This window comes from Neohortaea acidophila, assembly GCF_010093505.1.
Source record: "Neohortaea acidophila strain CBS 113389 unplaced genomic scaffold BDY17scaffold_13, whole genome shotgun sequence".
Classification (NCBI taxonomy): domain Eukaryota; kingdom Fungi; phylum Ascomycota; class Dothideomycetes; order Mycosphaerellales; family Teratosphaeriaceae; genus Neohortaea; species Neohortaea acidophila.
The window spans coordinates 622,536-643,211 of record NW_022985522.1 but is presented as its reverse complement, the minus strand read 5'-3'; the positions used below and the strand labels follow the sequence as shown (position 1 = coordinate 643,211).

The 20,676-nt window shown below is 56.8% G+C and overlaps 14 protein-coding genes across 14 annotated transcripts; 7 read left to right on the top strand and 7 right to left on the bottom strand.

Moving 5' to 3' along the window:
• Positions 1-189: 189 nt before the first annotated feature.
• BDY17DRAFT_60402 (major facilitator superfamily domain-containing protein) lies at positions 190-2,564 on the bottom strand. Its single transcript, XM_033738551.1, has 8 exons — positions 1,933-2,564; positions 1,761-1,880; positions 1,206-1,677; positions 932-1,147; positions 745-870; positions 648-681; positions 470-588; positions 190-405 (listed from the first exon to the last, which is right to left on the bottom strand). The coding sequence occupies exons 1-8, from the start codon at positions 2,468-2,470 to the stop codon at positions 297-299; spliced, it is 1,734 nt and encodes a 577-aa protein (XP_033585423.1). The 5' UTR covers positions 2,471-2,564; the 3' UTR covers positions 190-296.
• A 344-nt stretch (positions 2,565-2,908) lies between these two features.
• BDY17DRAFT_60487 (uncharacterized protein) lies at positions 2,909-3,609 on the bottom strand. The gene has a single exon (XM_033738553.1). The coding sequence runs from the start codon at positions 3,384-3,386 to the stop codon at positions 2,994-2,996; it is 393 nt and encodes a 130-aa protein (XP_033585422.1). The 5' UTR covers positions 3,387-3,609; the 3' UTR covers positions 2,909-2,993.
• A 223-nt stretch (positions 3,610-3,832) lies between these two features.
• Positions 3,833-5,293, top strand: BDY17DRAFT_328364 (major facilitator superfamily domain-containing protein; the record flags this gene model as incomplete). The annotated part of the gene is made up of 3 exons (XM_033737833.1): positions 3,833-4,465; positions 4,537-5,177; positions 5,248-5,293. 3 exons carry the CDS (start codon positions 3,833-3,835, stop codon positions 5,291-5,293), a joined length of 1,320 nt encoding a protein of 439 aa, XP_033585421.1.
• Positions 5,294-5,443: 150 nt separating this feature from the next.
• BDY17DRAFT_319449 (ribonuclease H) lies at positions 5,444-6,754 on the bottom strand (the record flags this gene model as incomplete). The annotated part of the gene is made up of 2 exons (XM_033736278.1): positions 5,444-6,637; positions 6,662-6,754. The coding sequence occupies 2 exons, from the start codon at positions 6,752-6,754 to the stop codon at positions 5,444-5,446; spliced, it is 1,287 nt and encodes a 428-aa protein (XP_033585420.1).
• A 539-nt stretch (positions 6,755-7,293) lies between these two features.
• BDY17DRAFT_328362 (uncharacterized protein) lies at positions 7,294-7,878 on the top strand (the record flags this gene model as incomplete). Its single annotated transcript, XM_033737832.1, has 4 exons — positions 7,294-7,302; positions 7,361-7,553; positions 7,618-7,732; positions 7,782-7,878. The coding sequence occupies 4 exons, from the start codon at positions 7,294-7,296 to the stop codon at positions 7,876-7,878; spliced, it is 414 nt and encodes a 137-aa protein (XP_033585419.1).
• An 8-nt stretch (positions 7,879-7,886) lies between these two features.
• BDY17DRAFT_60423 (uncharacterized protein) lies at positions 7,887-9,139 on the bottom strand. Its single transcript, XM_033738552.1, has 2 exons — positions 8,284-9,139; positions 7,887-8,208 (listed from the first exon to the last, which is right to left on the bottom strand). Exons 1-2 carry the CDS (start codon positions 8,917-8,919, stop codon positions 8,026-8,028), a joined length of 819 nt encoding a protein of 272 aa, XP_033585418.1. The 5' UTR covers positions 8,920-9,139; the 3' UTR covers positions 7,887-8,025.
• A 130-nt stretch (positions 9,140-9,269) lies between these two features.
• On the bottom strand, positions 9,270-11,807 carry BDY17DRAFT_305932 (mitogen-activated protein kinase). Its single transcript, XM_033734949.1, has 2 exons — positions 10,305-11,807; positions 9,270-10,249 (listed from the first exon to the last, which is right to left on the bottom strand). The coding sequence occupies exons 1-2, from the start codon at positions 11,559-11,561 to the stop codon at positions 9,428-9,430; spliced, it is 2,079 nt and encodes a 692-aa protein (XP_033585417.1). The 5' UTR covers positions 11,562-11,807; the 3' UTR covers positions 9,270-9,427.
• Positions 11,808-11,939: 132 nt separating this feature from the next.
• BDY17DRAFT_328359 (uncharacterized protein) lies at positions 11,940-13,335 on the top strand (the record flags this gene model as incomplete). Its single annotated transcript, XM_033737831.1, has 2 exons — positions 11,940-11,988; positions 12,038-13,335. The coding sequence occupies 2 exons, from the start codon at positions 11,940-11,942 to the stop codon at positions 13,333-13,335; spliced, it is 1,347 nt and encodes a 448-aa protein (XP_033585416.1).
• A 43-nt stretch (positions 13,336-13,378) lies between these two features.
• BDY17DRAFT_258286 (isoflavone reductase) lies at positions 13,379-14,362 on the bottom strand (the record flags this gene model as incomplete). Its single annotated transcript, XM_033731759.1, has 1 exon — positions 13,379-14,362. The coding sequence occupies one exon, from the start codon at positions 14,360-14,362 to the stop codon at positions 13,379-13,381; it is 984 nt and encodes a 327-aa protein (XP_033585415.1).
• Positions 14,363-14,529: 167 nt separating this feature from the next.
• On the top strand, positions 14,530-16,829 carry BDY17DRAFT_60379 (fungal-specific transcription factor domain-containing protein). The gene is made up of 2 exons (XM_033738550.1): positions 14,530-14,758; positions 14,817-16,829. The coding sequence occupies exons 1-2, from the start codon at positions 14,669-14,671 to the stop codon at positions 16,728-16,730; spliced, it is 2,004 nt and encodes a 667-aa protein (XP_033585414.1). The 5' UTR covers positions 14,530-14,668; the 3' UTR covers positions 16,731-16,829.
• Positions 16,830-16,927: 98 nt separating this feature from the next.
• Positions 16,928-17,457, bottom strand: BDY17DRAFT_328356 (uncharacterized protein; the record flags this gene model as incomplete). Its single annotated transcript, XM_033737830.1, has 2 exons — positions 16,928-17,223; positions 17,283-17,457. The coding sequence occupies 2 exons, from the start codon at positions 17,455-17,457 to the stop codon at positions 16,928-16,930; spliced, it is 471 nt and encodes a 156-aa protein (XP_033585413.1).
• A 402-nt stretch (positions 17,458-17,859) lies between these two features.
• On the top strand, positions 17,860-18,402 carry BDY17DRAFT_328355 (RF-1 domain-containing protein; the record flags this gene model as incomplete). The annotated part of the gene is made up of 1 exon (XM_033737829.1): positions 17,860-18,402. The coding sequence occupies one exon, from the start codon at positions 17,860-17,862 to the stop codon at positions 18,400-18,402; it is 543 nt and encodes a 180-aa protein (XP_033585412.1).
• Positions 18,403-18,598: 196 nt separating this feature from the next.
• On the top strand, positions 18,599-19,099 carry BDY17DRAFT_314083 (uncharacterized protein; the record flags this gene model as incomplete). Its single annotated transcript, XM_033735784.1, has 1 exon — positions 18,599-19,099. One exon carries the CDS (start codon positions 18,599-18,601, stop codon positions 19,097-19,099), a length of 501 nt encoding a protein of 166 aa, XP_033585411.1.
• Positions 19,100-19,287: 188 nt separating this feature from the next.
• BDY17DRAFT_305925 (uncharacterized protein) lies at positions 19,288-20,616 on the top strand. Its single transcript, XM_033734948.1, has 2 exons — positions 19,288-19,719; positions 19,775-20,616. Exons 1-2 carry the CDS (start codon positions 19,688-19,690, stop codon positions 20,607-20,609), a joined length of 867 nt encoding a protein of 288 aa, XP_033585410.1. The 5' UTR covers positions 19,288-19,687; the 3' UTR covers positions 20,610-20,616.
• Positions 20,617-20,676: the final 60 nt, after the last annotated feature.

The window sequence follows — 20,676 nt, the reverse complement described above, 5'->3', positions numbered from 1 at the left end:
ATGGCGACATCGAATCCAAGAAGCACGTCGGGCATGATGAGCACGCGGCTTCCATGCGATTAACGTGCAGGACCTGCATCATCGTTCTACAGTATCTAATTAGGAAACGATTCAATTCGCTTCAAAGTCTGCATTTGCGTGGAGTCACACCGATCATCGCTGCGCAGCAAGATGTACAGACTTTCTATCTCTTGTGCCCATCTCTATTCGCCAGTGTAATGCTTTCTATCCCTCAATGGCGCCGCCCATGGTGTCAAACAAGGCCAGGTCTTCTACTTCTCACTCATCGGAGCAAATCAGTGAGAAAAGCGGAAATCGAGCCGCTTGTTGCCCTGATCCGTGGTGGTGTCGAGGTAGTGCTGCTTCTCCTCCACACTCATAGCACCCCACTTGCGCTCCCGTTTGCTACGGTCGCATGTTAGCAATGGATGGACATTTCCAAACGACTCTAGGTAGAATATTCGCTTACCGATTCACATGAATGTAGAACCATTTGGTGAAGATGAACAAGCAGAAGTTGTAGCAGCAAATGCCAATCAAGACTTTGTTGCCGGTGTAGTACAACGGAGCATCGTCCGTGCGGTAGATCTGGGGGACATTCTTGTCAGCGCGAGTGTCACAGATGGCGTATCATGGAGTAGACTCACCTGCGCGCCGTAGATGTTCGACGCTTGCACCATCCTGAAGAAGTCCGTAATATCAGCACTTTCTGTCTCCTGAGTCGTGTCTCAAAACTTCGCTTACATGTTATACAGAGCAGAGGCGACGGTCCGTGTTCGCACGCTGCCGGCGTTTCGACTCGTGATGGCCACAATGACCGGATGGACGTAAGGTTGGGCAAAGACGAGCACAGTCAGGATCCAAGTAACCCTGCGCAGAGTTCCAATTAGCATTCGAGCGGCCGTCCCGTCTGTCGCGCATCAAGACTTACCACGGCGAACGACTGGGCGGAAGCGTTTCGAGAGCGATAAGCAAAGGCAAGCTCCACACTTGACTCAAAGAAGAGATCAAGAAGCGCTCGTTGAAGTACTCCGTTGCAAAGCAGAAGACGATAAGCCCGATGATGAAAATCACGTAGGCCGGTATAGTGAGCAAGTTGGTCTCGAAGGTTCCAAAGCCCACGGCTCGCAGGTTGAGCGTGATGTACCTGTTCGCCTTGTTAGTATGGCATCTAAAGCGTGCCTTGAATCGATGGCGGTACTTACTGCTGCATGGGGACCGTGGGAAGTAGCCAAGACAAGCCGAGGAGGTAGATGGGCCACATGTGGTAGTCCTTGAGACACTCCCAGAGCATCTTCAGCGACAAGCCTTGACGGTTGTGCATAGTTCCCTTGCTCGGATCATCCCGCAGGATACGATTCGCCATGATCTTCTCTTCGCGCTCTGAAAACCAGCCATTCTTCCCTCGGAAGCGCGATGCTGTCTGGTAAGGCGATGGCGGCAGGTAGAAGTAGGTGATGATGCCAATGACGCCGGTGAGTGTGCCCTCGAGCGCGAAAAGCCATCGCCAGCCTTCCAGGCCGTCGTATCCCCGGAGATGGAGGATGCCGTAGGCGAGGAAAGCGGAGACGATGGAAGTGGCTTGGTAGGATACCCAGAAAAACGCGAGACGGATGGGCAGCTCGGCGCCGGTGTACCAATAACTCAAGTAGAGAATGTTGTCGGGGATGAAACCGCCTATACCGACGATGCCGTCCGATCAGCAAATGTGCCTCCGAAGACTGCCAACACTAACTCATTGGCGGAACAAGCATTCATACCTTCGATAAGACCAAGGAATGCTCGGCAGGCGTAGAATCCGCCGGCGTTCTGCATGAATGCTTGACAGCTGGCCACGAGGGACCAAGAAACCATCTGTATGGGAATCCAATTGTCCGGGCCTAGATCAATCAGCCTCTCGCTCGGCGCCAAGTGGCAATGTCAACCACATACCAACTTTCTTGGAGATCAACTGAGAAGGCAGCTCAGCAAACAAAAAGCATACGTAGAAAATCGACTGGCCAGTGTTGTATTGGTTGGTGGAAAGGCCCAAGTCCTTCAACAGATTGTCGCTCAGCGCTTGCGAGATGTTGCCGCGGTCCAATTGCAGGGAGAAGAAGGCGATGCAGACCCAGAGACAGATGCGCCAATTGATCTTTCGAACCAGACGTTGCTCTTCTTTGGGCTCCCACTCGAAGTCCGGGTCCCAGCGGTGCAGGCCTTCGAAGGTCTCAATGGGCTTGACGTATCTCGACGACATATTCTCATTGTCGAATGTTGGTCCGCGGCCGGCCCGTTTGAATAAACCGCCGGATTCGAAGTAGACGGCGTCGCCTCCACCTTGTCCGAGCACCTTTTCGGCCTCAACAGAGGCACTGTGGAAGTGCTCATGGCGGTGTTGGTGATGGGGATGATCTTTGTAGCCGACCTTTTCAGGATCAACCTTCACCTCGTCCACCAACTCATCCGAGACGCTGTCGTGTGACGACATGATAAAAGAGGATCTTGACAGCAAAGACTAGTCTAATGAAAGGGGAGAGGGAAAGGAAAGACAGAAGAGTGGAAGGCAAAGAAGTCGTTGATGTCGATCCCTGTTACTAACACACGTGCAAACCACGATGATGTAGCGGCGCGGAGCTAATGTCTACTGCGGCACTGCGGCGAACAAGGGTTTGGCGGATTAGACGCACGCGAGGCGTCGTGGATGCAGGTGTGCAGGCGTTGATTGAACGCCCATGGCAGCCGCGCCGCCAGGCTCGCACGCCATGGCGGAGTTTCCACATCGTGTGCAAAGTATGTTGCCGCAACAGCCGTGAGATACCGCGAGAGAGGCGCCACTGTCATGCATCAGCGACGTGTTGCAGCGCAGCGAATGTCTTGGGGGTCCACTGTGCGGTGCGTAGGCGAAGGCGATGTTGCGTGGTGAGCTGATGACGCCAGATCACGCAATTCAGCGGGCATGTTAATTGGCCGATTTGACTTCATTCATGCCGCCGGCTCATCGGACACTTTGTTCACAGCGACGAACACTGCCGACGGTGCGAAAGGCTGCACGGAAGTTGCACAATGATTGCCACCGCGTGTCGTGTGCATCGACGTTTGATGATCATCGACCCGGGATGTCGGTTGCCGCGGGCCAGAGTGCAGAAGGGAAACGGTACATCGATTACTGTACAGCAAGCAATCCGAGGCCCCCGGATCAGGCGCCGCAATAAGGTATCGTCCCGCCTCCGGTCGTTTGGGAGAGTGTCGAGATTCAGATGCTTTACTGAGCCGTGCGAGTTCGCGATTCCATCGGAGAGAGGCAAGTCTCCGCAGCTGTAGCATCGACTGCGCGGCAAAGCGATCGGGGAAGCAAGCGTCGCATCCCTTAAGACAAACCCCACCAGCATACTAGGGAAGAACATTCACCCAAACGCAGATGACCCGAATAGTGGTAAGGTACACCCTCGACGTCGTCCCTGCGCGTGCAAATGATGAAGGGCGGCGTGGAATTAAGCTCGAATGGCTTTACGGGGCGGAAATGTGGCGGTGCCGGGGTCCGATGTGGCGGTGCGGGGGAGAGACGGCATGTGATGAAAGGTCTCGGGAGATGGGACAACACAACAGCCTCGTCGACGGTAGTTCGCTTTACATCTGTGTCCTGAACCACTGGCGGACACTGTCTGTGGACTGAATACCAATTGATACGGAGTTGGCGATGGACGGAGTCGCCAAGCACGCCTCCAACTCCGACGACATGCACGCCCTACGGTATTGATGACTCGAAATTCGTCGTCCTTCATATCGACCGCAAGGGAGGAAAGTGTGTTCAGTCGTCGTACTCCATCACTCCAACTCACAGTGCAACATCATGTCCACCACAACGCTCTCGCGATGCGAAGAGGACACGCACGAACTGACCAGTCTCCCCCAAAATGCCGACACCCAAGAACCAGACACGCATCAAGCACCGCTCCCCCGCGCCGACGGCGGCAAAGACGCCTGGCTCGTCCTCTTCGGCTGCTTCGTGCTCGAAGCCCTAGTCTGGGGCTTGCCCAACTCCTTCGGTGTCTTCCAAGCCTACTACCGCCAACATGAACCCTTCGCCTCCGACCCCGCTGGCATTGCCGCCATCTCCACTACGGCTTCGGGCCTCATGTACATCTCCTCTCCGCTCGTGGCGCTCTTCGTCCAACGTTTCCCGCGTTTGCGACGGCCTGCGAGCTTTGTGGGGATTGGCGTGACGGCAGCCGCGCTCGTTGCGGCTTCATTTGCCCAGAACACTGCGACGTTGTTGGCGACTCAAGGAGTGTTGTATGCCGTGGGCGGGCTGACTCTTTACTTTCCTGCGATGTACGTCATTGATGAGTGGTTCATTGCGCGAAAGGGCATTGCGTATGGAGTCGTCTGGACGGGTACAGGAGTCTCGGGCGCCGTGTTTCCCTTCCTGCTCCATTGGTTGTTGTCGTCATATGGATTCCGCACCGCGCTGCGAGTCTGGGCAGTCATTCTGGCACGTGGCAATCACACACTTCCATCCACCACCCATAGTCATCCACTGACCCCCTGCCACAGGTCCTCACAGCAACACCAGCAGCCTGGGTGATGAAAAACCGCCTCCCAATCACACCAACAAGCCGCCTCCGCCCCCTCGACCTCTCCTTCATGCGCACCGCCCCCTTCTGGCTCTTCGAACTAGGCAACATGCTCAACGGCCTTTCCTACTTCCAGCCCCTCCTGTGGCTCCCCACCTTCGCCATCTCCCAAGGCTTCCCCGCCTTCTCCGGCCCGCTGGCCCTGTGCCTGCTCAACATCGGCGCTTGCGCAGGGTACCTTCTGCAAGGAATGCTCGTCGACCGCTTCCACGTTACCGTCGCCATTTTCGTCGCGACGGTTGGGTCGTCACTTGCTTTCTTTCTCTTCTGGGGCCTCACGTCCACGCAAGCGATGATGTACGTCTTCGCCGTCGTCTGGGGCGTGTCTGGCGGCGGGTACGCGGCAAATTGGAGCGGGTGCGCGAAAGCTATGCGCAACCCTTCGACAAATTTCGACACGGGATTGATCATTTCCCTGCTATGTACTGGGAAGGGCATTGCGTCGCTGATGTCCGGTCCGATTAGTGAGAAGTTGCTGCAGGCCACGCATTCGCATGGTTCGGAGTTTGCGTATGGATCGGAGTATGCGGGGATCATCATCTTCGCTGGAGTTACTGCCCTGTAAGTCCACCCTCACCGAGCAGGCCCTTGAGGTATACTCTTTTGCTGACGGTTCCCTTTCTTGTCCCAGGTTCGGCGGAACGGCATGTATCGGAAGGACCTTGAAACTGCTATGATGGCCAGAGTCTGGCGAATTTTGATATCGACGTGATAGTTAACGACCTAGAAGATCCCATAGTAGACGGGTGTCATCGCCTGCGCCCCGGCCGGCTCGCCAACGCCGCGCTATCAAAGTATCATGGTCGGCATAACCAATAGAACTTCCTTTAATCAAGCACCACCTCCTCCGCCAGTTCTCGGGCAGTCCTAGCCCCACTAGTAGCCAACTCATCCGCAGCCTCATTCCCCTCATCCTTCGCATGTCCCTTCACCCACGTAAATTGCACCCCCGCCGGACCTCGTTCCCACGGCCCCTTTCCACCAAGCCCACTCCCAACCCCGTCCCAATCCTCCTTCGCCATCCGATGCTTATTCAACCGCATACGCTCGTCGAGCATATCCAGCACCTTCTGGGTCAAGTCACGATTCTCCACAGGCCTGCCAGCAGAATTCACCCAATTGTTGCCGCGCCATTTCTGATACCACTCCGTCACACACTTGATGGCGTAGTTGGAGTCGGAGAGGATGACGATGCGGCGATCGCGGGGGGCGACTTCGAGCGCGCGCAGAATGGCGGTCAGCTCGGCGCGTTGGTTCGTCTGCTTGCTTCCGCTCAGCGGCTCGCTGATGTTGCGCCGGTCTTTGGGGCCGAAGTAGACGCCTACGCCGCCGATGGAGTCCACGCGGCCGTTGGAGAGCGTGGAGCCGTCGGTGTAGATGCGGATGGGGGCGTTGGGAGCAGGGCCGACGGCTTGGTATCTTGTTTTGGATAGCTCGGCGGCGGTTTTGTAGCGTGCGGTGCCCGTGATGCGATCGAGAGTGATGCCTGATTCAAAGTCGTCTTCGACGTCGTCGGCCAGGGGCGCGGTGCCGGGTTCGTACTCGTTTCCTCCGTCGATCAAGACCTCTTCTACGCCGGTTTTCCTTACTGTCTTTGCCTTTTTCGACTTGGGTCCATCCGGCGAGTCTGAACGCCCGGTATCTCCATTCATCACCATGGGAAGGGGTTGTTGGGCCGCATTCCTCCCTTCTTTGACAAATAACTCCGCCTCTGCCCTGCTGTCGAAGACTTTATGCTTTGGCGCCCTCCATCCCGTAATTTGCTCCAACACCTCCGCCCAGCTTCCATACACTCCCGGTACCCTGCCTTCTCGTACCGCGTAGAACTTGCCGTTGTTGCCGGATTGACTACCATTCCGAGCGGCAGATCCGTTGCTCAGGAAGGCCTCCGCATCGGTGAGAGAGGCGAAGGACTTGAAGGAGGCGTTGGGGTATCCGCGCACTTGATCGAGGCAGTCGGCCCAGGAGTGGTAGATGCCGGGTGCTTTGCCAACACGGACGGCGTAGAATTTGAGGTTTAGCTTGGGGGAGCGTTTGCGTTTGACTCCTGCGCTTGCGGGTTGTGTGAGAGAATGAAGAGGGTTTGTGGCGGTGGAAGTTTTGGCGCTGGGCGCGGAAAGCCCATTTGAGGCAGCCATGGCGGTTATTGTGGTCGCTGGTGAAACATGCCCGGTTGTGTTGAGAGAGAGCGCGCCGAGTCGAGAGAAGAGGAGAGAGATCAAGGGCCTTCTGTGCGCCAGGGAGGGTAGCTAGCCTCAAGGCGATCCCGAGGACAGTCGGGTGCACAGATGAGCTAGAAACGGTGTGATTTTGTCGATGGGTCGAGACTGGAAAGAGAGGGAGTAAGGTGTCGTGTAAAGAGTGAATGCAGGGGAGGGGGTCTGCACTCACGACGCCAGGGTTCGACGCTCCGCCGGCCGGATGGGGTCCCCGCACCGCGCCGGCCCGCCCTTCACGACCTCACCTCGCTTTGTGTCACCACCGTTTGAATCTCATTGTACCAGCAACGAATACCGTCAAGCAAATTGGTCATCGAACCCAGGCGAGAGCTGCTTGAGCTCCCTTGCCAAGCTCTGCAACCAAACATTCTGCTCACGATATACCTCTTCCACACCTAACGCACCCCTTCCTCACCACTATATATTGCACGCGCCATGCGCCAACGATGACCTAGACGATGTTCGAGGTAGAGGCTCACCCCATCCACGTCCTCCACCACTGCCATCTCACTAACGACCTCTCAGACCCATCGCGCCGCCTCGCGCTACCGTCTACGCCTCCACCGCGCCCGCTCCGTCATCCTCAGCCCATCCGAACTCGTCGAAATCCGCGCGGCGCAGCGCACCTTCGAAGGCGCCTACATCCGCACCAGTCTCAGCCAGTTCAGCTTCGCGCTGATTGTGCTGAAGATTTTCACGAGTGAATTTTACAGTATTGGTGGGTGCAGGCATTCACTCATCCACGCCGGCATGCCTTCGTGCTAACGAGTGGATGTATTTAGGCGCTTTGTTTGCCGTGTACGGCGCGGGGGTATTGGGAGTCAGTGCGTTTCGGCGCATGCAGGGGAATCGACAGTTTTTTAGTGAAGTTGGCGATGATGGTCTAAGCAGAAAACGGTACGTCTTCCCTTGAGCGTTGTTCAGACAGTTGTTTACGACCACGCAGATTCCGAACGAGTGGCAATGTAGTCATCATCTTGACGGCGTTGAGCGTAATGGCGTACGTGTGTCTTTTGGTTCTTACATTACGACTAGATGCGTGATCTGGGCGGACGTACATACGATACCGGGCGGCTATCTCGACAGCGATGACGATACACTGATTTGGTCGTTCAACAATGAATTGGCAACAACTAGCAGCAATATTTCCTCAGACTCATCAGTGATTGCCGGTCGTCCCAGTCCACGCCTCACACATCCCCAGGAGAATGCTTCGGCGCTTTCGCAACGAACCCCATGGCAATGATCAAAAGCGTAATCACCAACCACCCGATTTGAAAGCCCCAAAGGAAAATGGCCACCCACACCAGAATAAAGAAGAGGACGTAAAGCGCGACGGCAGTGAAAAGGACGGCATCGAAAAACTTCCTTCCCTGCGTGCCACATGCCAGTCAGCCGTCCCGTTTCAAAACACGACAAGCAAGGGAATAGGGACAATCGCAACTCACCACCGTGAACCTAAAGAGCTTCCTAGGCCCCACCGCATCTCCAATCAACGCCAAGCTCCAGGCGAGCGGCCAGAGAAGAAGCACATCGAGCACGACAAAGGCGGCGGCGAAGTAGCCCTGGTTTTCCGTGTTGAAGACGAGGATCATGGTATCGAAGAGCGCGAATGCCGTTGCCATGATGAGGAGGAGAATCATGACGACTTGTCGCCAGCGCGTCTTCTTGTCGGGGTTGTGCCGGGGGCTGTAGGAGGGCCAGAAGGAGCAGATGTAGCAGCTGCGCAGCTGGGCGCGGGAGCTTTGCGATTGGCCCTTGTACGGGCGCGCGGGGAGGTCTTCGGGGAAGCTTGATTCTCGCTGTTGGGGTCGTGGTGGTTGGAATTGTGATGGCTCCGGTTGTGATTGTGAAGCGTGTTCCAATCCTGGTTGCGCTTCTCGGGCCGGTTCCAATCCTGCCTGCTGCTCAGGCGCCTTGTATGTTTCCGAGTACCGCGTACTGCTACTGCTGGAGTATTGGGGAGGAGGTGCATAAAGCGTAGACGTCTCCGAGACCGAGGGCAGCGTAGCATTGCTGAAGCCTCGCGACAGGGTGCTGCTAAGCATGGTCCCAGCCTTGGAGTCTGCGGAATAGCGGTCCATTGTAGCGACGGAGGGTAAAGTCGCAATAGGCTTGGAGGGACAATTTGGAGTTGAGTTCCGATCAGCTTTGTAAGATCAGGGAATCCCAGCTTGATATAAGGTTGATTTTAGAGACCATGTTCTCGCGTCGGAGGTCGGGCTTGAATGTGGTTGCCTGGCGAGGTGAGGATGGCGCGCGCGCGCTAACCCCACCAGCGACCATTGGGAAAGCGGGGCAGGGCTACCTCGTTCTATTTCCGGCTTCTATTCGCGATGAGGACGATGACGGCTGACGGTTGAACGGGTAGCCATACAGTAGCACCACGCTACACATTGCTGATCGGCAACGCTTCGATGACGACGCGCATGAGCGTGTGAACTAATTCTGTATTATCTTGTTGCCTGCGCATGGTCTATGCTACATGCGAGTCCTGCGAAGAGTCGAGAGACTTTCAAAACTATACTACACGCAACGTCAGGCTGGCGATCGGGAGCCTGAGAGTGCCGTACATCCATCGCCAGCGAGACCTCACTGCTGCCCTCCACCTTGCATCTGATAGTCTTTAATCACCTGCTCCCAAAACATCCAATCCGCGGTATCTAGATTGAAATCCGTGTCGAGATTGAGATTCGTGCCGTCTGAAAACGTGCCAAACAAGGCATTCGCATCGCTCGAAGGCGAGGGGCCCAACGACGACAATGTACCACTACTGCTCCGGTCCATCACGGGCGCATCAGGATTCACTTTGCGCACCGTTCGCAGCGCCGCGATGAAGGCCGGCTCGGGCAAATTATTGGTTGGCGGGTTGCTCTTCCACGCCCGGAGCGTGAGACGGCCAATGGCAACCTGCACTGCTCGTTTGGTCTCGAGGAGCTCGTCGTGATGCTTGTACGCGCGGATCATTCGGTCCCATGCGTCGTCGATCTGCTTGCGGGAAAGGACGTCGGGGCGGCGGAGGGTGGTTAGGATGAACACGATGGAGTCAAAGCTTCCCCATACGAAGAAGGAGCCAATGTGCCAGAAGAAGTTTTTGAGGTTCACAGTCTCGTGAGCTGCTGCATCGGTGTCGAGGATGCGAAGGGCGAGGGGTATTAATTCTTGGATCGTCTCGGTGGGGATGATCGAGCCCTTCAATTGGGACAGCTGGGATCGCATGCGCATGGCGCAGATGGCAGCCCTCGCGAAGCTGACCGTGAGGAAGTGGAGAGGGTTGAGGATGTCGCAGTAGCGAATGTACTTTTCCTCCACCTCGCGCTCCACGGCGTCGATGTGTGCAGCGACGGTCTGCAACGAAGCCGCGGTGCTCAGTCCTACGTACGCTCTTCCGAGTGTGGCTCGAGTCAAACAATACTGCTTCGCCATCAGCAAGTCAGGCCTCAAGGTTGGAGGCAGAAGAAAGACTTACAATCATGTCGGTTGCACCGCTTTGCTCCTTAGGTAGCTCCGTCATTCCCGGCCACAGCTGATCGTCGTTGATATTCATGGGCTTGTCGACATCCGCACTGTCCGGTAGAATAGCCATCTCACTTCCCGCCATCTGACTGGCGGTGCCTTCCAACGGCACGCATACATAGAACGTGCGCCGCCGTATCTCCGCTTCGAAGGGTGGCAAGCCGAGCCCTTTGCCATCTCGGTGGATGCCCATGCGCTGCGCTATCCGCATCATCGCTCCAGTCAGTACGAACAGGGTGTGAGGGTCATAGTAGCGTTTGCACGCAATCAGGTACAGGGTGAAGGCTTGAAGTACAGGCAACTCGCTTGTCTTCAAGAAGGACGCATTCACAAGTGCCTGTCGACATGCAACACGGTATCGTTGCGTCAACGCATCTTTTGACTGGCCAAATGTCCGTTCACAGTCGTCTTCCGGCAGGGAGATGATGGCAAAGTGGTAGATGGCAAACATCAAAGATTCGTCAGCCTTTGTGGCAATGTCGGGTTGCTGTGCGATGACTTGCAGCCGCTCGAGGGTGGACGGAACGTGCAGGATCTTCTGCAGCGGCTCCACGTTATCGACGTATGCTTTCCACATAGTCATAGCTTCTTGGTATGTTGGATGGTATGGTCGCAGGTTTTGCTGCTGACTGCCCAAGAAGGCGGCGGTGAGGGGGTCGGAGAAGTAATCGCCTCCCTGGGCGTCAAATCCCCGCTCGTTTTCTTCATCTTCTTCATCGGAGTCAGGCTCGATGTCGTCTGGCCTTATATGTCGCCAGAAGTTGCTGTCGTAGTACCGCGATTTGCCCTGTTTGGAGAGGAGTGTGCCAGGCGTTTTGAAATCGGTCCCTTGCATGATGGAAGTCGTTCGCTCCGGCTCTCGCCGTCCAGGTGAAGCATCGCCATCGTCCGGCAGCAGTCCATTTTCTGAGAGGATGCGCTCGTAACGCGCGACCTTTTCGTTAATGTCGTCGCTAAGCTTGCGCTTTCGTCTTCGCGGCGGAGGAGCCTGGTAGAAGCAGTCGAGCCTGCCCTTGCGGCAGCTGGAGCATATCGGCGCAATCTTGTCGCATTTGATCTTCCGTTTTGCGCAGTTCTGGCAAGTGTAAGGCATCGTCGACGGGGTCTTGTTGGACGTCCAACTGCCAGCTGCACTTCCGGACGGATTGCTGGGAGATGCCGAAGCAATCGGCACCAGCTGGCCAGAAGGGGATCGGCCATTCGCCTCCATCGTGGATTTTATTCAAAGCGCAATCGCATGCCGGCGAAAATGTCAATGCCTGAAAGGCCCAGTAGTAATCACGGATGAGTGGTGGTGTTCTGGCTGTCTTGGGTGGTTTATGTCCGGATTGACGGCGCGATGTCACATGTGCCGACCCAGGCGGATGGAACGATCTTGCGACCCGACCTTGGTGCCTGCGCTTGCAACGAAGTACAAGATTTTGCGACAGAGTCTTGATCCAATACTGAATCAGAGCAGTAGGTGAGGCAGCAAGTTGAGCGGCGGAAGATGAGAAAGGCTTAGTCACGACCGCGACGCACGGACCAACTCAGCGCGTCTTCCAACCGCGTACGAGGAACGACGATTGGAACCCAATTCCATGTCATCATGGAGTCGGACTGCAGAATAATACTAGACGACGGAGCGAAGATCGATGGTATGTGTTGCTCACCTCTCCACTACTGCGCTACTGACACCCGACTCAGGCATTACTATCGGCGCTCCCAAGGCGAAACTGGGGCTTGGAGGCCTTCTTCAGCACGATATATCCTTACGCTTCCTCTCGGTCGTGGACATCCAGCGCATTCCTTTGCACATCGCATTAGGCAGTCCGTCCCGGGTGTATACATCACACGAGGAGACGCAAACTTGGTTCCGCGATGCACTTCTACGGACACAACCCGATGATCCAACCCGTCCATGGTGGGAAGTGGTATCAACGGACTCTCCACCAGGGATTCTGGTCGCTGTGCCTCAAATTGATGATGATGGCCAGCCCAAGGCGCCTCGAGTGACGGAACTTCTCTTCTATGTGTCTAACGTGGAGGCTCGACAATGTCCACCCACTCCGCCACCCTCCTCCCCTTCCATTACAGCTGTCGACGAAGGGAAGCCACGGCCTGGTAGTGAACTGAAACTATTCGCTTTACCGCTCTCCTCCGATCTACTTTACCGCCCTCCTGAGGATGGTCCGTCACCGCCAGCATCGCCCACTGCCGAGAAGACTGAGATTGAGGCAAAGTTCCTGCCTCCAGCGTTCGCGCCCGTCGAAGCACCTGTCCATCAACCACCAGTTCGCAAGCGGAAAAGCGCTAACGACGTCTTCGACGAAGCCAATGAACGGCGGAAGAAGGCTCGACGAAAGGGAGGAGAAGGTGTCTCTGCCGCCGCCGCCAATCGAACAACCGATTCACAGATTCCAACTCTACAGCATCGGCGTTCTGGCAGCATTTCCCTGCAGTCGAGGCCCCACTCGCGGTCTCCGAGCCTGGGACCGTCCAGACCTGCAACAGCTGCCCAGCCCGCACCGAAGAAGTCCACACTCTCGCGTGTACAAAGTGTGAACAATCTGCACGATGCTACCACCGACATCGAAAGCAAGAACAAAGATGCCATTTCCCGCATTGTCATGGCAGGCATGCGTCTGTACGGGCTTTCGCAGAGCAAAGGTCGGAGATCACGAAGCGACTCTACAGCTTCTTCGCCTGCCGTAGACACGACGTTTGAGGAACGCGAAGCCACTCGCAAGAACGACGAGGAGTTCAAGCTCATATACCACCAGGTGTACAAAGGCACTTGCTTCGCTTTCCGAGCTTCAATCGCGGACAAGGCGTTGCAGCCCTTGACAGACGCCGTCAGGGATGTTGCGGACAAGTTGCTGTCGATCTTCTGTCAAGACCCGCTGGACACTGGCGGAGGGTTCGGCGGTGTACGCGAGGAAACCGACGGCAAATTCAATCAGTTTGATTCACCTACTCCTCAATCTAAAAGAGGAGTAGCATGACGCTACGAATCGCATTGAACGACTTGGACATGAGCGCTGGCGTCTATTCTTCATCCTCTACTTCCGTCTGCACTTTGATAGCCTGTCGGACGGCACTTTCGAGCGTCTCCACCCCATCCTCCATCCCGATGAGACCATTGTCTCTAGCGTCGTACAACGTCCTTCCCGACGTCCAGATTCTCCGAAGCGTGAGCCCCCCAGCTTTAGGATCGCTCTTTGCCCACGCCTCCCGCTCCAACTCCTCCAGCTGCGCCAGACTCGTGAACGCCACACTCCACGGCTGGCCACCCGTCTGCCGCTCGAACTCTGCCAAAATCTCCTTGGGCGTCGCGGTGAACGAGTTGACTCGTAAAGCACGATTGCGTGCTTCTTCTGGATGCTGGAGCGCCGCGACGACCAGCTTCCCCACATCTCTCATCGTCGTCAGACTTATCCTTCCATTGCCGTCGCCCAGCAATACAGCGCGCTTCCGCTTGACATCAAAAGTCCCTCGAGCTTCGTTCTCCGGCCCTGAAGCGGCGAGGTAGAGCACGCTGTCGCCGTCGCCGTACGGCCCAGTGACGACGTAGGTGTACTGCAGCTTGGAGACGCGGGCAAGGGCAGCGCGGACCTTGAGTTTCTGCTGATGCGGCTTCTCGCTCGCGGACGATGCATCGTAGTCGATATCCGTGCCGTACTCGGAGGGGAAGAAGCGTTTCACATCCGGATGTCTCTCAGCGAGTTGAATGAGGAGCAGCTGGTTTTGAATCACGGGACGCCCGACGCAGGAGACGACGGTGTCGAAGCCGGTGTAGGCCTCGTTGACGGCGTCGGCGGACGTGATGTCGCCGCCTATAATCTCCACTCCGCGGGCTTTGAGGGCGTCGATCTCGTCGGATTTCGTCCAGAGGGTGTTGGAGGAGGTGAAGATTGCGATGCGGCCGGCGAAGGAAGCGGCGTTGTCGAGGATGGCATTGGTGATGTGTCGCCCGATTAAACCCGTGGCGCCGAAGATGAGGATGTTTTGTGTTTTGTGTGCGGCTGTCATGGTGTCGGTGGTGTTGATGTCGCTCTCTGAAAGGAAGAGGAGATGGCAGAGGCCATTGCTTGTTGTAAAGGAAGAAAAGACTGTCCTTTATCTTGACCGCCTGGGTGATCTGTCGTGCTTGCCTCGCGGGTTCCAATCCTCCCACTCGCCGGCCGGATTTCCGGCACGCGCATGCAACCTCAAAGTCTAACCGTCCGACGGTACTCCACGCCTTACCAACTCGTCACAATCAATGCATTTCTGAGCCGCCTAGACACGCGACCCCTGTCGTGGGCTGTCAATGCACCACTTAACATCGAATGAGACATGGAGTTGACATTCGTCAACCAATATGCTGGCGATGCGCCGAAGCGCAGACGTCTGGCGCAGGCGTGCTCTTTTTGCCGACAACGGAAGGTACATGGACGCCTGCGCCTGTTAAACAGAAGAGATGTATGCTAATTGTGACGCGCAGAAACGATGTATACACACGACGGACGCGATGGGCTCGGACGACTCGGAGCCTGAGACCACACAGATTGAGCAGGACGAGTCTCGAAACGGGGACCGCAGGCACTCCTCGACCAGCTGGCGAAGGAGATCCTCTCGCTTTTCAGTCGCCTCGGCTCCGGACGACATCACGAAAGCGCCGTCGAGTACTGATGAGCCTTTGAATCACACGCAATCTGCATCAGGGAGCGGTCGAGCACGTTTTGTCAGTGACCTCGCGCCCGAGTCCACGCTCCTCGACCGTCCTGTGCCGAATGCAGATCTCCGCCGCCGACAACCCAACGATGATATTGGCCTTTGGATTGACCGCAAAGAATGGGAGGCCCTCACTTCTCCTGCAGAAGCCGTGTCGCAACGCACGCAAAAGCCGCATCCCACCGTCATCCCGCCTTTGATCGAGATCTACTTTACTAAAATCCATCCTATCCTGCCTTTGCTCTCCGAGCAGGACTTTCGGCGCGAGTGGAAAAACAACACTGCTCCTGAGATCCTCATCAACGCCATGTGTCTCGTCGCAGCCAAAGACACCAGCGCCGTGCCGCACCTCAAACTCACGGACTCCGCCAACTCCTCTTCAACCAGCACCACCGTATCCGCGCGCCGCTTCAGCAACACGCTTCACCACACCATCACTAAAGCCCTCAAAAGTACACCGCCAACCAACAAAATCACCCTCATCCGCATTCTCGCTCTCACCTCTCTGCACACGCAAGGCCCGGATGGCCAAGAAGAAGCGTCGATGCATATTGCCCAAGCCATGCATCACGCGCAGACCCTCGGCCTGCACCTTGCCATCACCGGCTCTGTGGGCAAAGAAGCGGAGATGAAACGCCTCTTCTGGTGTCTATGGGCTATGGATCGCACTAATGCCGTGACCAATAGTCGTCCAGTCATCATGGGCGACCGCGACATTGCCATCGAAGACTTCCCACCAGGCTCGAGCGGATTCCCTGCATTCGAAGCGTGGCTACGCGTGGCGCAACTCCTCAACAAAGTCATCGACTTCTACCGTCCAACAAGCGACACAGACGCCACAGGCTGGGAAGGCGACTACCCAGGCCTGGAAGAGATAATCGACGAAGTCGGCGGCTGGGGCCTCAGCGCCTCCATCCTCGCCACCATCCACCTCTTCTACCTCAGCGTCGGCATCCTCTCGCACCGCACGCGCGGCTTCCGCGCCGTGCCCCGAGGAATCGGCTCCAGCATCCGCCAACGCCTCTGCGCAATCGAAGTCGTGCGCCTCCTCACCGGCCCGGCATCTTCTACTTCTCCTCCCACGGCACTACATCCCTTTCCCATCCTGCCCTACGCTGTCTCCCTCGCTCTCTCCGTTTCCTACCAGCACCTCCGCCAATCCCAACTCGAGCACCAGCAAGCCGACGCCCGCGAGGATTTCCGAACCTGCTGTGCGTTACTGAGCAAACTGCGGCGCACGTGGAGTTCCGCGGATATCATGGCCACGCTGGCGAAGAAGGTGCTCGATCAATTGGATCGCGCGCCTAGTTTGGCATCGTATCGCGTCCCGCGGACGTATGGGCAAGGCGTTCGAGGCGATGATGCAGAGGCTGATGCCCCGCCGGGGGATCTGATCCTCCCTCCTTCAGCGTGTGTGGCTGATTTCGGTGCTCGACCTGGGGAGCGAACGGAGGCACCTACGACGGAGCAAGGCGGGAATCTGGCTACGCCGGGAGCAGTGGTGGAGGGTGATGGCTCGGTGGTGGGGAATGCGCAGGCGGCGGAGAACGGGATTGCGCTGTTCGACAACATGGACGATGTCTTCGGCACGTTTATGGATCCCAACTACCCGCTGAATCTGGACGACATGTCGTACCAATTCCCGGCCTGGGATATGAATTTTGATGGCTCGGTAGATAGTTGAGGTACCGAGTGCGCGTTGCTCTATGATACAAGCACGAGAAGCCTCTAGTTGATCTGCCCTTGGTCTCCTCTGGACCCAATTACTCCCAGTCCTCAGACCAAGCCCTTACTCCACCCTCCCTGAATCCTCAAAACAAATAGAAGCGCCCTACGCCGCGCTCAAAGTACGGATAAACCCCCAGAAAGCAGCCCACTCCTTTAACCAACACTATCCGCAACCTGCCCAGCCACCTCCTCCCCAGCAGCAGCCGAAGCATTCGCCGCCGCGCCAAAAGCCGCCCCCACCATATTCGCCGTAGCATCATACACCGCCTCCGAAGCCTTGGCCGCCGTGCCGCCCAAGTGCGACGCAGCGGTGCGCGAGGCGCCGAGGAAGGTCGCGTCGCCGCCGGCGAAGTAGTAGTATGCGCGGCGGGAGATGAGGAGGATGTGGGAGGGGAGGTAGACGCAGCAGGCAGTGGTGAGCATGGAGAGGGTGAGGAAGAGGATGGAGTCTGCGGTGGTGTCAGTCAGATGGAGTTGTTCCGTTGCGGAGGGTGGGGCGGCAACGCACTGAAGATGAACTTCTCGGTGGGCGTAAGCATGTACAGCGCAAACGTCACTTCGTACTGGTAGTTTTTCTTTTGCAGCCAGCGGGCGAGGCCGTTGGGTTGGAAGAGGACGAAGGCAAGGAGGACGAGGAGGAGGGTGCCGGCGGCGGCGTACTGGTAGGAGGAGGAGTCTGACATGTTTGCGGTGGGATCGTGGGAACCGTGTCGTTGAAACTGGGAGGTGAGGAGGGGCTCAATTGCCCTCACGTGTGTATGTGTTCGGGTGGATTGTCGTCAAGACTTGGGCGAGGTCGATGGAATGAAGCAAAGATGCGTCGGAGAAGAAGTGTCGCGACGGGGCGTTTTAAAGTTAAAGGGTCAACGACGTCGATTTCAAGAATGGAGATTTGAGTTGAGGAGCCGCGCATGTCCGCGCGCCAACCTAAACTGATTGGGGGCGTTTTAGGCTCGCGGATGACTCGCGTCTGACTATTTTATCCGCCTTGCCCGGCCGAGTCTACTTAGATTGGCAGTCCTCCACCAACCTCTCGACGCATGTCATCTTTTGGCGTGACCAGAGGCGAGATGATCTGACAAAGGATGCTCCGGGCACAGCCGACAATCGCACGATGCATCATCTCCTCCACACATCTCCCTGTGGCGAGACCGTTCACAACAAGCGCGCTCCTCCAAGAGAAAGCACTGCCTCCGCGAAGGCAAATCGCCGAAGATGAGATCACCGAGTCCTTCCTCAAGGGCAGCGGGCCAGGAGGGCAGAAGATCAACAAGACCTCGTCGGCCGTGCAGCTTAAGCACCTTCCCACTGGCATTGTAGTCAAGAGCCAAGCGACGCGCAGTCGTGATCAGAACCGGAAGTACGCTCGCCAGATTCTTGGGGAGAAGTTGCAGGAGCTGGAGAAGGGGAGTGACAGTCGGGCGGCGATCAAGGCAGAGCGGGCGCGCGCGAAGAAAGCGAGTGCGAGTAAGAAGAAGAAGCGGAAGTACAAGCAGCTCGCAGACGAGAAGGGCGCGGGGGAGGAGGAGGAGGTGGAGGAGCACGATGGCGGCGTGAAGGATGATGAAACGACTTTTCAGCCAGCAGTGGATGGGAATGAGCGATCGCATTCACAAGCACCACCTTGAGTTGTATCGCTCTTGCCTGCATCGTCGGGATGACTAAGGTTGCACCTTCCTCGCTCACTGCAAGGGAGTGACGGATGGCAAGCGCATCATGCAGCTGTCCGCCCCGATCTTCGTTGGTGTTGCTACTTCTCTCAACCACCAACACCCTCACCACATCCAGCACACCACACCCATCAAACACGGCCAAACAGCAAGAATGGCGGCAACAGACATCCCAGCCCTCCGCATCCAGATCCTGGGTATGTCTTCCCCCCTCCCACCACTCATCTGCACATCTGCTAACTACGCCCCAGCAAACGCCAAAACCCTCATCCACCCCAAACCAGCTCCCACCGCCAACCCGCTTACAACCACCACCGTCCCCTCGCTGGACTGTCAAGCCACCCTGCAAGCCACGAGCGCTGCCACAGCCCAGAACACGCCCACCACCACTCACCACCCCGAGCTCGAAATGGTCGTCGTGGGGCACGCAGGACAGTACCGCGCCCTGATCATGCTCGGCGCCACTCCCGCCATCGAGAGCGAACCTTGCCCCACGCCGGAGTCTGCTGTGCGCAAGCTCTTCCTCGCTACGGCCGAGCTGCTCACGAACTACATTCCGGCTATGGGTGGCCATCAGCGCAACATTCATGGCGGAGGCGTTTACGATGAGGACTTGATTAGTGGGAAGCTTGTGGAGGTTGTCAAGAAGGGCTGAGGGAGGATGCTGGGGTAAGACGACAGTCGGAGAGCGCGATGAAAATATCGATACTGCTGGTATTCGACGTATAAACGTGACTCTTCCCTTCGACGAGAATGCAGAAGGACTCAGATATGAACAAATCACAACCACACCGCTGCTCTACCTTCACATCTCAAATCCGGGGTATATTTGTCGCCCGCATTAGTGCATGCACCGCGGGTTGGCCCCAATTCCAATGACGTCGCGCTAACAGCATCAATGCATGAACGCGGCAGCCTGAGCCTGGGAAACTTGGAAAGCTGCAAACCGGGCATGTGAATGCCAACTACCAACCGCGCTCAACCGGCCAACCATGCATGTAGGTTAAATGGGAAAGCTCGAGCTTGCCTGTTCATTCTCTTCCGACTAGCTGTATCGATCTTCACGCGCAAGGCAGACAAAGGTTCTGGCACTCCTGCTTCAACTCATATATGCATCCGTCGATACCAGCATTGTAACGCGTTCAATTTTTCGATCTTTTTCCAATCCATCTATTCCTAACCGTCTCAGCTTTCTCTCCTTTTCGCCTATTCAATTCACACCTCAGCATCAACTCTCAGCAACATGGCCGAGCCACGGGAAAGACCCCTCCACGAGTACACCTCCTCGCCTCACCCCTTGCAACCTCCCACTAACGAAACACCACCCCAGACTCCTCTCCCGCGATATGGTAGACATCTACGTCGGCCCCGAAAACACACACTGGGTCCTGCACGAAAAACTCCTCTGCCACCGCTCCAAACACTTCCGCGACATCTTCTACGCCAAAAAGAAGAAATCCACGTCCAACACCGCCAACGCCAACACCAAAGTCTACGGCCTCCCCGACGAAGAAGACGAGCCCTTCAACCTCTTCGTCGCATGGTTGTACGCCAACACCTTGCCGACCCCGAAAGAAGAAAAGGAACTCGCGCCGCTGCTGGATCTGTACCTCATGGCGGAGAAGTGGGGCGTGAAAGCGCTCGTCGTGCAGGTGCTCGAGACGGTGCGCGCGTGGTACTACGAAAGCGATACCTGGCCCGGCTTGCGGAGAGTGCAATACATCTACGCCAATACTGAGGCGGGGAGTCCGATGCGGCAACTCCTCGTGTCGTGCGTGGCGCGCATGCTGGTCGTCGGGAATGGCAGTCATGCTGGTGGTGCTGGTGCAGGAGGTGGGGGTGGGATCGGCATGCCGCCGCATTGGGAAAAGGCGTTGCGCAAGAATGGCGAGATGGCTGTTGATATTATTGTTTGTGTGCAGGGGTGGAGGCTGGAGGGGGACAAAGTGCCGGATTCGCGGCATGGGAGTATGCAGGAGTTGGTGGAGGGGGCGGAGGAGCGGAGGGAGATGGTGGCGGAGGAGAGGGGGGATATCGCGCGGGTTTCGGGGGCGGTGGAGGATGAGGAGCACGATGGACAGGGGCAGAGTGGGGAAGGTGAAGAGCACGAGGATGAACAGGAAGCCGAGGGAGCAGCACAGCAGCAAGGAGAGACGGAGAGTTGATAGGATATCTTTCGTCATGAATCTACGAATGGTCAGCCTCGCATGGGTATCTTGCAAACAAGCAGTC